This window comes from Zea mays, chromosome 6 (genome assembly GCF_902167145.1).
Source record: "Zea mays cultivar B73 chromosome 6, Zm-B73-REFERENCE-NAM-5.0, whole genome shotgun sequence".
NCBI classification, from domain to species: Eukaryota; Viridiplantae; Streptophyta; class Magnoliopsida; order Poales; family Poaceae; genus Zea; species Zea mays.
The window spans coordinates 156,771,983-156,786,695 of NC_050101.1; the positions used below are offsets into that span (position 1 = coordinate 156,771,983).

The 14,713-nt window shown below is 44.7% G+C and overlaps 1 protein-coding gene across 2 annotated transcripts; it reads right to left on the reverse strand.

The window, feature by feature from the left end:
• Window positions 1-1,282: 1,282 nt before the first annotated feature.
• On the reverse strand, window positions 1,283-11,395 carry LOC103630344 (autophagy-related protein 18h). 2 transcript variants are annotated; one of them, XR_554996.3, is made up of 10 exons: window positions 10,792-11,351; window positions 8,826-9,287; window positions 8,296-8,718; window positions 7,943-8,188; window positions 7,031-7,855; window positions 6,786-6,958; window positions 2,526-2,647; window positions 1,900-2,451; window positions 1,663-1,812; window positions 1,283-1,573 (listed from the first exon to the last, which is right to left on the reverse strand). XR_554996.3 is itself a non-coding variant. In XM_008651404.4 (9 exons), the coding sequence occupies exons 1-9, from the start codon at window positions 10,963-10,965 to the stop codon at window positions 1,808-1,810; spliced, it is 2,982 nt and encodes a 993-aa protein (XP_008649626.1). In that variant the 5' UTR covers window positions 10,966-11,395; the 3' UTR covers window positions 1,283-1,807. The 2 variants fall into 2 exon arrangements, 1 of the variants encoding a protein (XP_008649626.1); XM_008651404.4 differs by having other exon boundaries at window positions 1,283-1,812; window positions 10,792-11,395.
• Between the last annotated feature and the right edge of the window lie 3,318 nt (window positions 11,396-14,713).

The following is a 14,713-nucleotide window of genomic DNA, read 5'->3' on the forward strand; positions in this document are numbered from 1 at the left end:
ATCAAGCTAAAATTTAGCTACTTGCAAAACAATTCTCTAATAGACTAGCCATCCAACTCATCAAGTCATCTGACTCTCCAAATTGGCCCTCTCTCTAGCCAAACTTGGCTAGCCAAACTAACTTGGCTGCTGGAGAGTCTGTTGCAATAAGATGATACATATAGAGTTTAGTCTTTATAGAGAGATAAATAGATAGTCAAAACTGGAGAGTCCCTTATTAGCTTGCTAATAATTAGCTCTAGAGGCTTGGAACAGGGCCTAAGAGCAACTCCAATAGTTATGTAAATTTTAGCTCTTTAAAACACAGATTTAAGAAATTGCTAAGTAACTTTGGGAGTAAAAAAATGTGAGTTCTCTAATAGTTCTCTAAATATAGATTGTAGTTTTGTTTTGTGTTTATCCACATCAAAAAAATAAGTCACAAATGTCACCAATTACCTTCATTATCTACATAATGCAGTCCACATTTCCACATTTTTGTTTAGGGAGTTGCTAAATGGTTGCCAAATGTAGAGAGAAAATGAGGTTATATGAGAAGTTGCTAAATTTAGAAAGTTCATTTAGAGAACTGTTGGAGAGAAGTTTTTATGTTAACTACTTAAATTATTGATTCAGGAAGTCTTTTAAGAGATCTACATGAGTTGCTCTAAGTAGAGCAAGAAGTTTTGTGGGGTTCTCCATCTTTTCTATCTTCTATTATAAGTAGAATGCTAGAGGTTGTCTATGATTTGAATTTTTTTAAAAGAATTGCACAACACTAGTTTATATTTTACTAGCACCGAGTATTTTAAAGATTATAGATAATGTAAAATTATAAAATTACTATAGGAAACTGCTCAGTTTTTGGCGCCTTCATTATTATGGCTTCCTGAAACCAATCGAATCGACAGGTTCAAGAAATCACTCACCTACTATGGAGCATCTGCATAGCGGCTGAGGGTAAAAAAATAACGATTTACTGTTCTCTCCTTGAAAACCAAAAATAAATTAGATTTTATAGGCACGATCTTCACCAGCAAATTTACTAAGCAGTATGTCCTTCAGCACACCGTGTCCACGGAAGATCACAGTGTACTGTGACAAATTGTACCAAAATAATAATAATACTCTTCGTTAAAAGAAAAAAAGACAACAGTGAGACAAGTGGTCAGAGAAGAATACTTGGAAGCATGCAGTGTCTACCGGATTGGAAATGGGAACTTTCTCGACTCCATCAAAGAGACACGGGTACAAACTACGAAGACGGACACAGGAGCGAGCCTAGCACATGCAAATAAGCACATCATCATGAACGCAAATCCTTTACTGAATGTTTATAAAGTTAATTTGTCACTACATTTTTTTTCCTTTCTCCCAAAAAAAACAGAGAGTATATGTACAAATAAACATGGAACATTCACAGGCCCTGGCAGAGGCGGTCAACAAATACGGCTGCCAAGGTACGAGATCCAGAACCACCCAAATGTCCCGGAAGTATGGCACAAAACAAATGGGTCTTACAGTATATGTACAAACCAACGCTAAGGAACTGGTGTTACGGCAGGCAATAGCAACTTCTCGACAACACCAACTCCTTCCAAAGTTTCAACGTGGATCCACAGATTAGTAAATTGCCTGGAGGAATCTTGGCCTCACATTTTGAGAACTAGGCGCAAGGTTTACCTTGAAAAATATGTACCAGATGATCGATTCCACACAGCTTTATTCCATGAAAGCCATCCCCTACATACTATTGCACACTGAATGTTTTGTTTTGAGCACATTTTTCGTTATATCTCGATCTCAAGTAAGGCAGTATATAGTAAGTTCAACCTGCGACGTGATAAGGGGCAGAAATAAGATGATGAATATCAGTAGACACATGGAAACCTATAACTTATATGAATAGATGGCTAGAACCTTCTTCGCTGAAGGCAAAAACTCCTCCGAGCAAATCATCGTTATCCCCATCTTCCTCGGGCTTCTCTCTCTCGCAGTGGCTGCTGCTGCTGTCAGCATCAGTAACAGCTTCAGTTAACTCACGGCAGTCATCGAGTTCTGATATTTTACAATAGCCCTCTTGGAAATACTGGGTAAACTCCACTGAGCTGTGAGAATGAGACGCCTCCTGCTGTCCAGAATCGACAGTGGTGAGACACCCATTTTGTACATCAGTGCTTGCAGCATTGCTGAGCACAGAATTATTTGTTGTTTCTGGCTTGTGTGATGCGCTATTTGGAGACAGCATTCCGTCCACATGTCCATCCAAGAGAGAATAGCTGCTCAATGATCTGATAGACGCTTTTGTTTCAGGTGGCGTGGATATATAGCCATTGTTCCCATTCTCTGTTTTGCCAGACACAATTGCAGTGTTAAGAGATTCAATAGAATTGCACTTCCCCACTTGCTGAAGATTAACAGCTGAGAATGTTTGCCTAGCTAGACCATTTGTGTTAGCTGTTTTCCTCGTGTCTACAATAGAAAGATTTTCCAATCAACAATAGTATAATACAACAATGACATATACATTGACATCATATGCTTACCTGCGTAAAACCCAGACAAAGCCACCGGTTTGGTTTCATATTCACCATTATCCTTTACAGAGCTATTCTGTGCATTACTGATGTGGGACAAGGCATTCTGAAAGCCTCCATTTGCAATATTCCTACGTCATTGCATAATCCCACTAGTTACATTCAATATAATATAAAGAAGGCGACACCAGGAATAAAGTTAATTCCATATACTAATCTAATGTTTATTAGCTAAATTACTAAGGATATCACTTTAAAAAACTTCATTTGCAATATTCCTACAAAATGATAACTGTTCTTTTCTTGAACGCGCAGGAGAGCTGCGCATCATTAAATTAAGAGAAGAAAAGAGTCCAAAATCGACCAAAGTACAATGCCATAAAAGGCAGAACACGATGCCATAAAAGGCAGAACACGAGACCACCAAACTCCTTTTGTGCACCCTCCTTATGCGCATGAAAACAGCAGGACACAAAAGGAGACAAACAGCAAAAGTGCCAGCAGGCCCCACACACACAACTGCTCTACACTACTCACCCAGAAGATCCCTGGACCTAATAATGGCAGCACCAAGGCCCAAGGCCTCAAGATGCTTGGCACCGGCAAGACTCCAGCACTCTAACTCATCCAAAAAAAACTCTCCTAATTCCGCTTATGGAAGGTCTGACACCATCAAAAACCGCCTTATTACGATGAAGCCATAAACACCAAGCCCCCAAGATGATGATACTATTAAAGCCTCCTATTTTGGATTTGTGCACTTGCTTACACACCTTCCTCCACCACTCAGCAAAATAGGACTCATTAGAAGCAGGAGAGAGATTAGCAAGCCCCAACGAAGAAAGAATGCAGTGCCAAAACTATCGAGCAAAAATGCAAGTGCAAAGGAGGTGGAAATGATAACTGTTTGCAAGACATATATATTGTTATGACCGGTATATCTTTAAAAAACTCGACCTGGGGGTAAGACCGCCCCCACGACATTATATTAAGAAGACTTTCTCACGCAGGCCGAGAAAACCCCTAACCCCTGCCCCACCCATACACAGCGGCACCGTAGCCCATGCGAGGACGGCCGCGATCGGGGTCGAGCCTTAGACTTGTGCTTTGGTGTGGGACGGACGAGAGGATTTTTTAACCACAACCTGAAAATTCGCTTCCACAGTGAGTCAAACCTAGGATCTGAGGAGTGCTACTCATACCACCTAACCAGCTCGGCTAGAGGCCCTTTATGCGCGCCGGAAAACGGGCCACGCAAGTATTAGACTCAAATTACAATAGGCGTAAATAGTATCCGATTTAGGAAATAGAATTATTTGTTAGGAAAAGAGAGTGCAAATCGATAAGGGATCCTCCTTGTTTAGAAAATAAAATAAATTTTGTTAGGAACATAGGGTTTAATCGGCAAAGGCTCTAGTTCGCTTGGAAAAAAGTCCTCTAAGGACTACAAATATAGAGGCCATGTAAAGAGATGAAGGTAAGCAAAGCAATTATCTTTGGCAGGCTTCAAAATCTGCCCACGTGTTCTGTCCTCTCATTATTGCGCCTCCAATCTACACCCTAGCCACAACAGCGCCTTCTCGAAATCGGAGGTTCCAGCCACGACCCCCAATCTCACATCCCTACGCACTTCGCAACCACGACAGGGCCACTATCATATACTAAAACAGAAACTGCAAGATGTAGAATTGCAGATAGGTCACAAAGGTAGGTAGGCTGAGGAAGTGAAGGGGCAATGATAACAATGCTATAATACTCCCTCTATTCCTAATTACAAGACATTTTTTACTATGTATCTAGAAACAGTGTATGTCTAATTGCATATATCAAAATTTATGTATCTAGAAAAGTGAAAATGTCTTATAATTTGGAATGGAGGGAATACTTTATCTTTAAGAGAAATTTCCCCGGGTTTCGTTTTTTTATGTTCCTCAGCTCTATAAAAGATTTCAGTAAAAACTGTTTCATGGCCTCATCTTGAGTTTTGTAATATAAGTATTTAATAATATTTAAGATCTGTTTTGTTGCTCAAATTAATTCACAACTTGATTTCATTTAAAAGCCACATAAACATACAGAAAACATCTATTTCATTGTTGAGACTCTTTTTTGACTTCTTGCATTGATTGCCACCAAAGAGCTCATTTCTGGCAAAAATATCTGTACTCCCAAATTATAGTCATTTTGGCTTTTCTAGAAACATAGCTTTTGCTATGAATCTAGTTATCTAGGCATACAGTGGCAGAGCTAGAGGGTGGTCCGTGTGGGCCACGGACCACCCTAGCCCAATACCCATTAAACTGTAGGTATTAGGTTTAAAAAATACTAGGTATAAAAATATTATTCTTAATCAGCATTTTTTTAATTTATTTGACTCGTCCACGGTGATGACACAACGTATCACGACAACATGTGAAGTTGGTTTCTAAGCTTGCAGCCGCACCAGATGGCTATCTGGTTCTAAAACAAGCGTGCATGATGGCACTCCAAGCAGATGTAGTAGTACGACTACACCCTGCACGTGTTCCAGGCTCAGCACGACATCTTGCACGCTCGCCGCCGGCGTCAAGTCGCTTAGGTAGGAGAAGGTCGCGCTCACCATGCAGATACCATAAATGTAATCGATAACACTAATCGATCAATTCTCATACAATTATATGTACATGCGCAGTACATTACCATCATATTATATTTACCGGATCTGCGCCATGGAGGTGGTGGTCCTCGAGGGGTGGGGCCTGCTTGGGTGTTGGAAAGCTGCACGGATGGAGTAAGGCGTCCAGTCGCTCGGTGAGGTGCACCGGCAAGGCTGTGCAGCCGGCCGGTTTGGCGTCGGCGAGGCCCTCCTCTCGTTTGGTGGTATGGCGGCGACGACCAGTGGCTCGGGAAAGCGCTGGTTGGTGGTCGCGGGTGCCAGGGCCGACAGCATCAGCCAACATCAGCTCTGGTGTGCGGGAGTGTGTTACACGCCGCACGATGTGTGCCTGGTTCCGTGTATCCAGCCAGAGAGCGTGGCGGCCGACGCAGCTCAGCGGCTGCTGCGGTAGCCGGCATGTCGATGCCCCTCTGGAGGGTTTTGTGCGAGATGCCAGGGCGGCGACGACGCGCGGAAGCTGCATGCTTTAACTCGGGGCCCTGGCCTGGCCTGGCCTAATCGATGTGTTGGGGAACATTTTGGGCGTAAGCCCCAACGACGGTGACGCTAGTGGGCGCCGCTTCCCCTGTTGAAGGCGTCGCATTCCCCAACATTATCTTCCATGGGATAAAGCCCAATACATCTCGGACAGACAACGGTGGCATCCCTAACGCCACTCCCTTGTTGAAGGTGTCGCTATTTGAAGTTCGTCTTGGCCACGGCGTCGCCTTCGGTTGGTGCTTTCACTTCTCGGCCTCTGGTATGCGGGTGGAGGTGGAATTTTGCATCCTGGAGTCAAAGCTGCTACGTCAAGGGATGTGGCTCGGCAACGATGACATGATGTGAAACCTCCCTTCATGGACTGGATTGTTTCGGAGGTTGGACAAATACCAGGGGTGTGGCATAGGATCAAGTTCGTTGGTGAAGAATCGAAGCTGCCTCGCATGGGGTGTGGAGGCTTGGCAACGGCGGCGCACCGCGGTCTTCCTCCTTGTCGGGTTTTAGGTGTAGGCGTCGTCGAGTTCCGTTGGCCATGTGCGGCTCGTCTTGAGATGTTGGAGCTGCTCGTCCCTTGTGTTTGAGCTCGGCAACGATGACTCTAGATGGGCTTTGTGTATGGGGATGCCGTTGTCTGGGTTGTTTGTGCTCTTTGTGTAGGTTTCGGGCCCGATTTTCCTTAAAACTAGGTCAATTCTATTCTTCATCTTAATTAAAAGGCAGAGCTCCTGCCATTACGTTCAAAAAAATATTGTAAATTGTAATGCTATCTTGAGATGTTGTGAACACACTGGAAATAAATAATTGATATCCTAGACTTAACAATGCATTGCAGAACTAATAGTGGTAATTAAGTGCATCATACCAACTTTTGAATCTTGGCATACAACAAAATAGAAAACAAATACATCTGAATTACAGGGGGGAAGTACTTTTGAATGTTCTAATCACGTAGCACAATTCGCCATCAAATAACAAATTTAAAAAACCAAAGAAATTTAATATTGACAAAAATAAAAATAAAAAACTTGAGAACAAAAAGAATAATTTGACAACCTACAAAATACCAGATGTTTGCTGCTAATAGCATTTATACAACATTAAGAATACAATAGTAGTAGGTTCATTGACATTACCTATCACTGGAATGTCGATCAGAATATTGGAACTGCTTGAATACAGGGAGCAATTCCCTTCTCCTGATCTCAACCTCGTGAAGAGGTAACTTCTCAATCTCAATTTCTCCACCACCACTGCTAACTGATTCGACCAACTCTGCAGCAGGATAGCCCATCACATAGAAGCAAATCTGCAAAACACGATTGATTGTCATGGTCAATCTTCATGATTTATCACATCGTTTAAAGACATTGCAGCAAACCTTAGATTTCTGCCAGATGGGAATCCGCCACGAGTTTATCTGTACTTCTGCATTAGATAGATACCAGCTTGACCTTTCTCGGATTCTCATAATCTCTTTCCCAGAGATACCATCATTTGATGCAGTGGAATCCGAATGCTCGCTATCTTCACAGTCAGAAGCACCCATAGCCATCATACTGCTTCTTTGGTTATACAATACAATGTTGGCAATGTTTTCATCTCTTTCTGGCCAGTTTGTCCTACGGCACACATCCCACCATTGAATTGGTTCAGCAGTAACATGCATCTCATCATCTTGTAGTTGCAAGTTAGGACCTGAACCAACTCTTGGGCTGCTACCAGAGGACTCAGAACCTGAAGAAGGTAAAAGTTCATGTTGAATGACATGACCAGATGGCGAATACACCAGTAGATGCTCTAAAGCATTAGCCTTAGATGGAACTGGCAAAGAACCCTGGTAGATGGAATTATGGAAAACAGCAGTTACAGCGCCAGATGGTACAGATAGTTTTCCACTTGCAGAAGCAGCCACATTGCTGACATTATTTAGCCAACCAGAAGTGTTATTCTTTATCCTACTGACAACCGAATGTGTCACAGTTGAGGGAACTTGGTGAAGCTGTTGGTCCATAAGAAAGGATGGCTTTGACCACCATGGCCTTGACTGACATGGGGCAAGAGGGGGCCCATCACTGTGAGAATTCTGTGGCTGCAGACTGGCATCACCACCAAATGGGGACAATGTAAAAATATGGCAGGTACCTCGAGATGAAACAATAGATATCCATTGACTAAAATGACTAAACGAGATGTCTTGTATGACCTGCACGCAAATGCAAGGTAATTAACAAAAATGAATAAAATCATAAAACATTCTGAGAAAGACTTTTCAGTTTCTTAGTAAACATACAGCTGATGTCATGCCACGATACAGTTTATAGAGATGAACATGAGAAGCTGTCCAATCATAACGTGTTGCGCCTGAGCCATTAGCAATGCAGGTTGGCATGATCCTGAAAACATTTATGTTATGGCCATGAACAGAGGTTGTCACCAAAAGTGTTCCACTAGGGTCAAAACAAAGAGCAGATATCGGACTTGTGTGAGCCTTAAACTGTGAGACAACAATTTTGGATGTGAAATCCTTGATGACTACCTGCAAGTGTCCAACAAACTTCCATTACTTCACATAGAAGATTTACTTTTCTACGCACTTAATTTGACAATGAAAGGAGAAAAAGGCTTAGTGAGGCTTTAACTAACCATGCCTGCATTGTCAGCTTCCAGTGGATGCACACTGGAAAGAATTTTACCAGATCTCCTGCCTGGGCTCGATGACAAAGGGGAGTTAGAACCATCTGGCAGAAGTTCCTGGCAGTACTTTGAAAATGTATATCCCATGTCAATAATACCAGAAGCTAACTGCTTGCTAGACTCCATTGCATATCTAGCAACTAAACTTCCACTGCTGGGAGAAGTAGATGGGCTCACTCCTGGCGAAGGTGTGAGGTTCTGTGGACTTAGGCGGCCTGTGTTTGACAATAAAGGAGTATTTGTGGCATAGGCTAACCATCTGGGGCCAACAGCCATCGGGCCATACCCAATATTTACCCCAGGTGCACCTTGCAAAGGATATGACAAGACGCTGAGCTTGTTCTCAAGAGTAACAGCGTCAAAGCAGTAGATCTGAAATGTAGTAAAATGAGTATTTAGAATTCCTATGCAAGAACATCATTTTTGTCAACTCCAGTTTGCACTACAAAATATAAATGAATGTGCAGAGAGAAACTTACTTGTGCTGCAAGTGCTACAGCAACAATCCTAGGACTGCAGCGAACTAAATATACAGCAGACCGGAATCGAAGAACATGTACATAGGTGTGAGACTTCAAAGAGTAGAAACGGACAACTGTTGGGGTTGAAATGCAATTTACAGCTTGATGCTCACTGTTTGTGTCTCTGATAAGAGCACTTAAGCGACCACCTTGAATCGCACCCAGGCCGTTTGTCTCATCACCAGCAACAACTAGAAGCATGGGATGTGATGCTCTGAATCCTTCAATGCCTTCAGAGCCGACTGGAGTGGGTTGCATTTGTAAAAACGTAACTGGGCCATCATGTTTTGAGACCAATTCACAAACATTTGCAGCATCCTCAACATCAAGCACTTGAAACCCATTTGAATAACCAACAAGCAGGACATGCTTGAATGATGATGGATGAAGCTCTAGTTTATCGAATCCAGCCCACAAAACCTGTTTATAGATGGGTTAACAAGATTGAATTTGTGTATAAATTAGCAGAAATAGACAGTGGCAAACATTTTTCCAATCAAAATTGTTAATAGAAAAACTGAGTTGAGTCAAGCATTAACTAAACTTGGAGAGACAGCATTTTGTTATCCAGGCAAAATTTAAGAACACTGAAGAAAAATCCAGAAGTCAAAAACTGTTGCCAACAATAACATAGGTGACCAATATGAGCACATAAGAATTCTACTGAGCTACTACACAAATGACTTCGCTGTTCACTAAACAGCCATTTAGCCCATTTAAACACTATTTAGACGCCACACAATGGCTACTCGTGTCCATTAATCAGACACTTATCCTGTTTAAGTGCCCATTTAGACCATTTAAACTGTCATTTAGCTCAAATAAAACAGCTAAAACATAGGTGACCAACTCCTTAATGTTTAAGATATGGGTGAACACTGACCTAAACTGTACTCTCCGACCTTTTCACTTCAGAGAAAATGTCCATTCCAGCAATTTACTACCTTCTAAGGGCAAGTTTGGAAGCACGGCAATCTATCCAAAACCCATGTAAATTAAAGACCACAATTCTTTTCCAGCCTAAGATGGAAATTGCTGCTTGGATGACCGGTGAGCTCACTAAAACTACACCTGTTTTGGGCTAAAACCATCAGGGGGAAAAAACATGAATGGAGATCCAGGAAAAAAACGAGAAACATCAGGCTCCTCCAGTGCATCTCGCATGTTTGTCTCAGCAGCTGCGATCGCAGCCCGGTTCCCCGAGTGCCGTCTCAACAATGGCGCCCAGCTCTGCGTCCTTCTGCAGCAGTGCTGTTACCAACATGCTCGCCGAGGCACCTGCCAGGGAGGACGCATCGGCCATGCTGAGCGACAGCGGGAGCAGCGGGTTGGCAGTGGTGTCATCGGACATGGTGAGGAGCATCCCCAGCTATGGGCTCTTGGTGTAAAGGCAAAGTTGTCGGTGTTGGTCCTTGCGGCTTCGAGGTTGTCATTACAGGTGAAAAACAGTATGATGCTTCCAAACATAACCTAACTAGTTAAACTGAATTCATGGTCAACTCACTTAAAGCTGCCTCCATTAATTGCCACTGGAATTTCGGAAGTACAAGAACATAAGATCTAGCTCACTAGATTACTCAACCTCCTACTGCAAAATGGCATTATTGAGTACACGGTTGCAAGGGTAACAATCAACATATTCTAGTAATTTATAACTTTTCCTATCCAGTGGGCAGTGGTTAATGATCAATTCAATTGAAGAGCCAGGAATTGCCACCAGAACGATGAATCGAATGGAATAGAGGAAGTGCGTCCAGGCATTACTCAAACCTACTACTGCAGAATGCTACAATTGAGTATATCATTGCAAGCAAGCACAGCACTGAAGTTAGCAAACCCCAGCGCCCACAGTCATCTGCACTAGCAGCGTAAATAAGAAAAAAGAGATATTTGAAGAAATGGAGGCAGGGGCGGGGCAGTGGACCTGATCCTTCTCGTCCTCTGCCTGGGAGGAGATGGATGCGGCGACGGAGGCGCCGGCCGAGCGCACGCTGGACGCGACGGAGCCGGCGTTGGAGGTCACCGTCTTGAGGCAGGACGATATGATCCGCAGCGAACTCGGCAGCAACCCATTCCTTGCCCCCTTCCCCCGCCTCATCCCTCCCCGCCGCTCCCTCACCTCCTCTCCCTGCCCCAGCCCGGAGACCAGCACAAGCACCCGCTCCGAGTCCAACTTCCCCGCCGCCACCGCTCCTACAACCCCCGCCCCGCAATCCCGCCGCTGCCCATCCACGATCGCCGCCTCCGGGGCTGGCGAAAGCCAGTACCATCCGAGTGCCGCCGCCCCTCACTGCCTCCGATCCCCGCTGCCGCCGCAATCCGCAGACTCAGCTGGCCACCATATCCCTCCTCCCCTCGCACACCTCTTCCTCGCCGCTCGTCGTCCCTTCCCCTCCGACGCCGACCAGAACCGAAATTCAACAACTCCCTGGGCCCTGGCTTCCTTCACCCTTTTCCCTTCTCTCTCCTCGCTGTTGCTTTCGTGTGCCTATCTCCCTCCCTCGCCCTTAAATAATCCCAAGAAATCCCACCCGGTTTGCCTCTCCCCACCCGGCTTCGCGTCCCCGGAGCAAACTCTCTTCCACCCAGGGCCCACTGCCTATCCGCGAGTGCACGAGGCTTTCCTCGGGTGCCCGTGGCGAGGGCACGGGGAGTGAGCTTTGCACGCAAGGGGAATACGAGGGGATAGATCCCTTGCCAAGCGGGTTTCCTCCGCCGCTGCGACCTACTCCTATACGCTGTCCCCGTGAAGTTCGGCGCCCTCTCGGCCCGGGCTTGCCTTCCAAGCCGCGCGCGGCTGCCGAGAAAACTGCGCGGCGCACGGGCCGAATTTTTTTTTTGTATTTTAGCCCTTAAACAGAAGTAAAATCACGTTTAGACCTAAAAAAATTTTAAATACAGTTTTGGCCCCTTAGCTCGGCGACATAGCATGTGGCGCCGAGCTAACACAGCTCGGCGCCACAGCCTATGGCGCCGAGCTGTGACGTGGCAGCAACGGCTAGTTTCGTCCAGGATTGACCTGGCTCTGACGTGGTGGCGGCGCGGCCTCGTAGCTCGGTGCCACAGATCTTGGCGCCGAGCTACGAATTCCTATAAAAACGCCCGCGCGGCTGGCCGAGAGCAGCTCATTTCATCCCATTTTCAAACTTCGCCAAAATTTGATGGATTCAAATATTTGAGTTGGTTCACTTCGTAGACCAAGGTATGATTTCCAACTGATTCGTTTTGTATATTGGGTTGTTAGTTTAATAATTTGTATACACCTATTATATTATCATTTCGATTATTAGTTTGTGTAAACTTATTATAAAGCATAATAGGTACAAGTGATAATTATAATCGTTTATTAGATAAAAGACATGTACCGAGAGGCGTTGTGGCAGAAGAGAGGTCGTCCTCGGGAGTTATATCCGGACGTATCTAGTAAGGATGCTCCTGTTCCTCCTGAACTCCCCGTGCCTGAGAGCACCTAGAGGGGGGGTGAATAGGTGATCCTGTAAAAACTTAACTTATAGCCACAAAAACTTGTTAGAGGTTAGCACAATAATTGCCAAGTGGCTAAAGAGAAGATCTTGCACAATACGACAATCACAGAGAATTCAACACAGAGGAGACACGGTGATTTATCCCGTGGTTCGGCCAAGTACAAAACTTGCCTACTCCACGTTGTGGCGTCCCAACGGACGAGGGTTGCAATCAACCCCTCTCAAGCGGTCCAAAGACCCACTTGAATACCACAGTATTTTGCCTTGCTTATCTTTATCCCACTTGCGAGGAATCTCCACAAATTGGAGTCTCTCGCCCTTACACTTAAGATTCACAAAGAAGCACGGAGTAAGGGAGGGAAGCAACACACACAAATCCACAGCGAAACGCGCACACACACAGCCAAGATTCGAGGTCAAAGACTATCTCACAGTTTCTCACAAGAACAGAGCTCGAATCACTTAGAATCACAAACGGATGCGCAAAGACTGAGTGTGGATGATCAAGTATGCTCAAGAGTTGCTTAGTGTTCTCCTCCATGCGCCTAGGGGTCCCTTTTATAGCCCCAAGGCAGCTAGGAGCCGTTGAGAACAAATCTGGAAGGCCATCTTTGCCTTCTGTCGTCGGGCGCACCGGACAGTCCGGTGCACACCGGACACTGTCCGGTGCCCGATTTATTTCCTTAAACAGCACAGCCGACCGTTGCCGACCGTTGCAGATCTGGCGCACCGGACAGTCCGGTGCACACCGGACAGTCCGGTGCTTCCTTCCGACCGTTGGCCAGACCACGTGTCGCGCGCAGATTCCGCGGCCGACCGTTGGCTCGGCCGACCGTTGACTCACCGGACAGTCCGGTGCACACCGGACAGTCCGGTGAATTTTAGCCGTACGCCGTCAGCAAATTCCCGAGAGCGGGCTCTTCGGCCGAGGGAGCCTGGCGCACCGGACACTGTCCGGTGCACCACCGGACACTGTCCGGTGCACCACCGGACAGTCCGGTGCCCCAGACCGAAACAGTCCCTTGGCTGTACACAGCCAAGTCTTCTCTTATCTTCTTCTATCTGTTTCTAACACTTAGACAAATATATTAGTACACAAAACCAATGTACTAAGACTAAGAAACATACCTTTGTTGTAGATTTGCACTTTGTTCATTCATGGGCATTGGTTCACATCTAAGCACTTGTGTTGACACTTAATCACCAAAATACTTAGAAATGGCCCAAGGGCACATTTCCCTTTCAATCTCCCCCTTTTTGGTGATTTATGCCAACACAACATAAAGCAACTAGAACAAGTGCAAAATCACTTCAAATAAAAACTCAAATTGGTTTTGATTCAATTTTGGCATATATGGATCATCCTTTGCCACCACTTGGTTTGTTTTTGCAAATCAAACTCAAATCTCTATTTCTATGTCAAACACACATGTTGAGGCATAAAGAGAGTCATTCCAAAAGAGATTGATCAAGGATTTTAAAAACTCCCCCTATTTCCCATAATCAACACTTCTCCCCACAAGAAGCCAACTTTTGACAATAGAGACAATAAGAGACAATAAAAGCTTTTGACAAAACAAAAACTCACAAAAACTTTATTCTACTATTTTCAAAATCTCTCAAGTGGTAGCTGATCCATTTATTACTTTGGCCTTTATTTTCTCCCCCTTTGGCATCAAGCACCAAAACGGGATCAATTTTGGCCTTTTAACCCCATTGCCTCACCAAAGTCTTCAATTAAGAGCAAATGGCAATAAGATTTCATGAGATGAACTTGGAATTAGTTACCCTCTCATCGGAGTGCAGTGGAAGTCTTTCATGGTCCAAGTCCACCTTTTCCCTTTCAATCCTCCTTCGAGACTAAATTATCAAACTCAAGCACATGGTTAGTCTCAAAGGGTCAAGTTGTAACACATCTCCCCCTAAACATGTGCATCACTTTGCAACGGACTTGTGAGGTCCAGGGAGTGTTTGTACAACTTGAGCACCATAATAAGCAACAAAATGCAAAAAGGAACATGATCAAAAGCATAAGTACATGTATGCTACAATTCAATCCAGATTCCGCGAATCTATGACATTTAGCTCACTACGCAACTTGCAAAAGGTCTTCTCATCTAGAGGCTTAGTGAAGATATCGGCTAGCTGGTTCTCGGTGCTAACATGAAACACTTCGATATCTCCCTTTTGCTGGTGGTCTCTCAAAAAGTGATGCCGGATGTCTATGTGCTTTGTGCGGCTGTGCTCAACAGGATTCTCCGCCATGCGGATAGCACTCTCATTGTCACATAGGAGTGGGACTTTGCTCAGATTGTAGCCAAAGTCCCGAAGGGTTTGCCTCATCCAAAGTAGTTGCGCGCA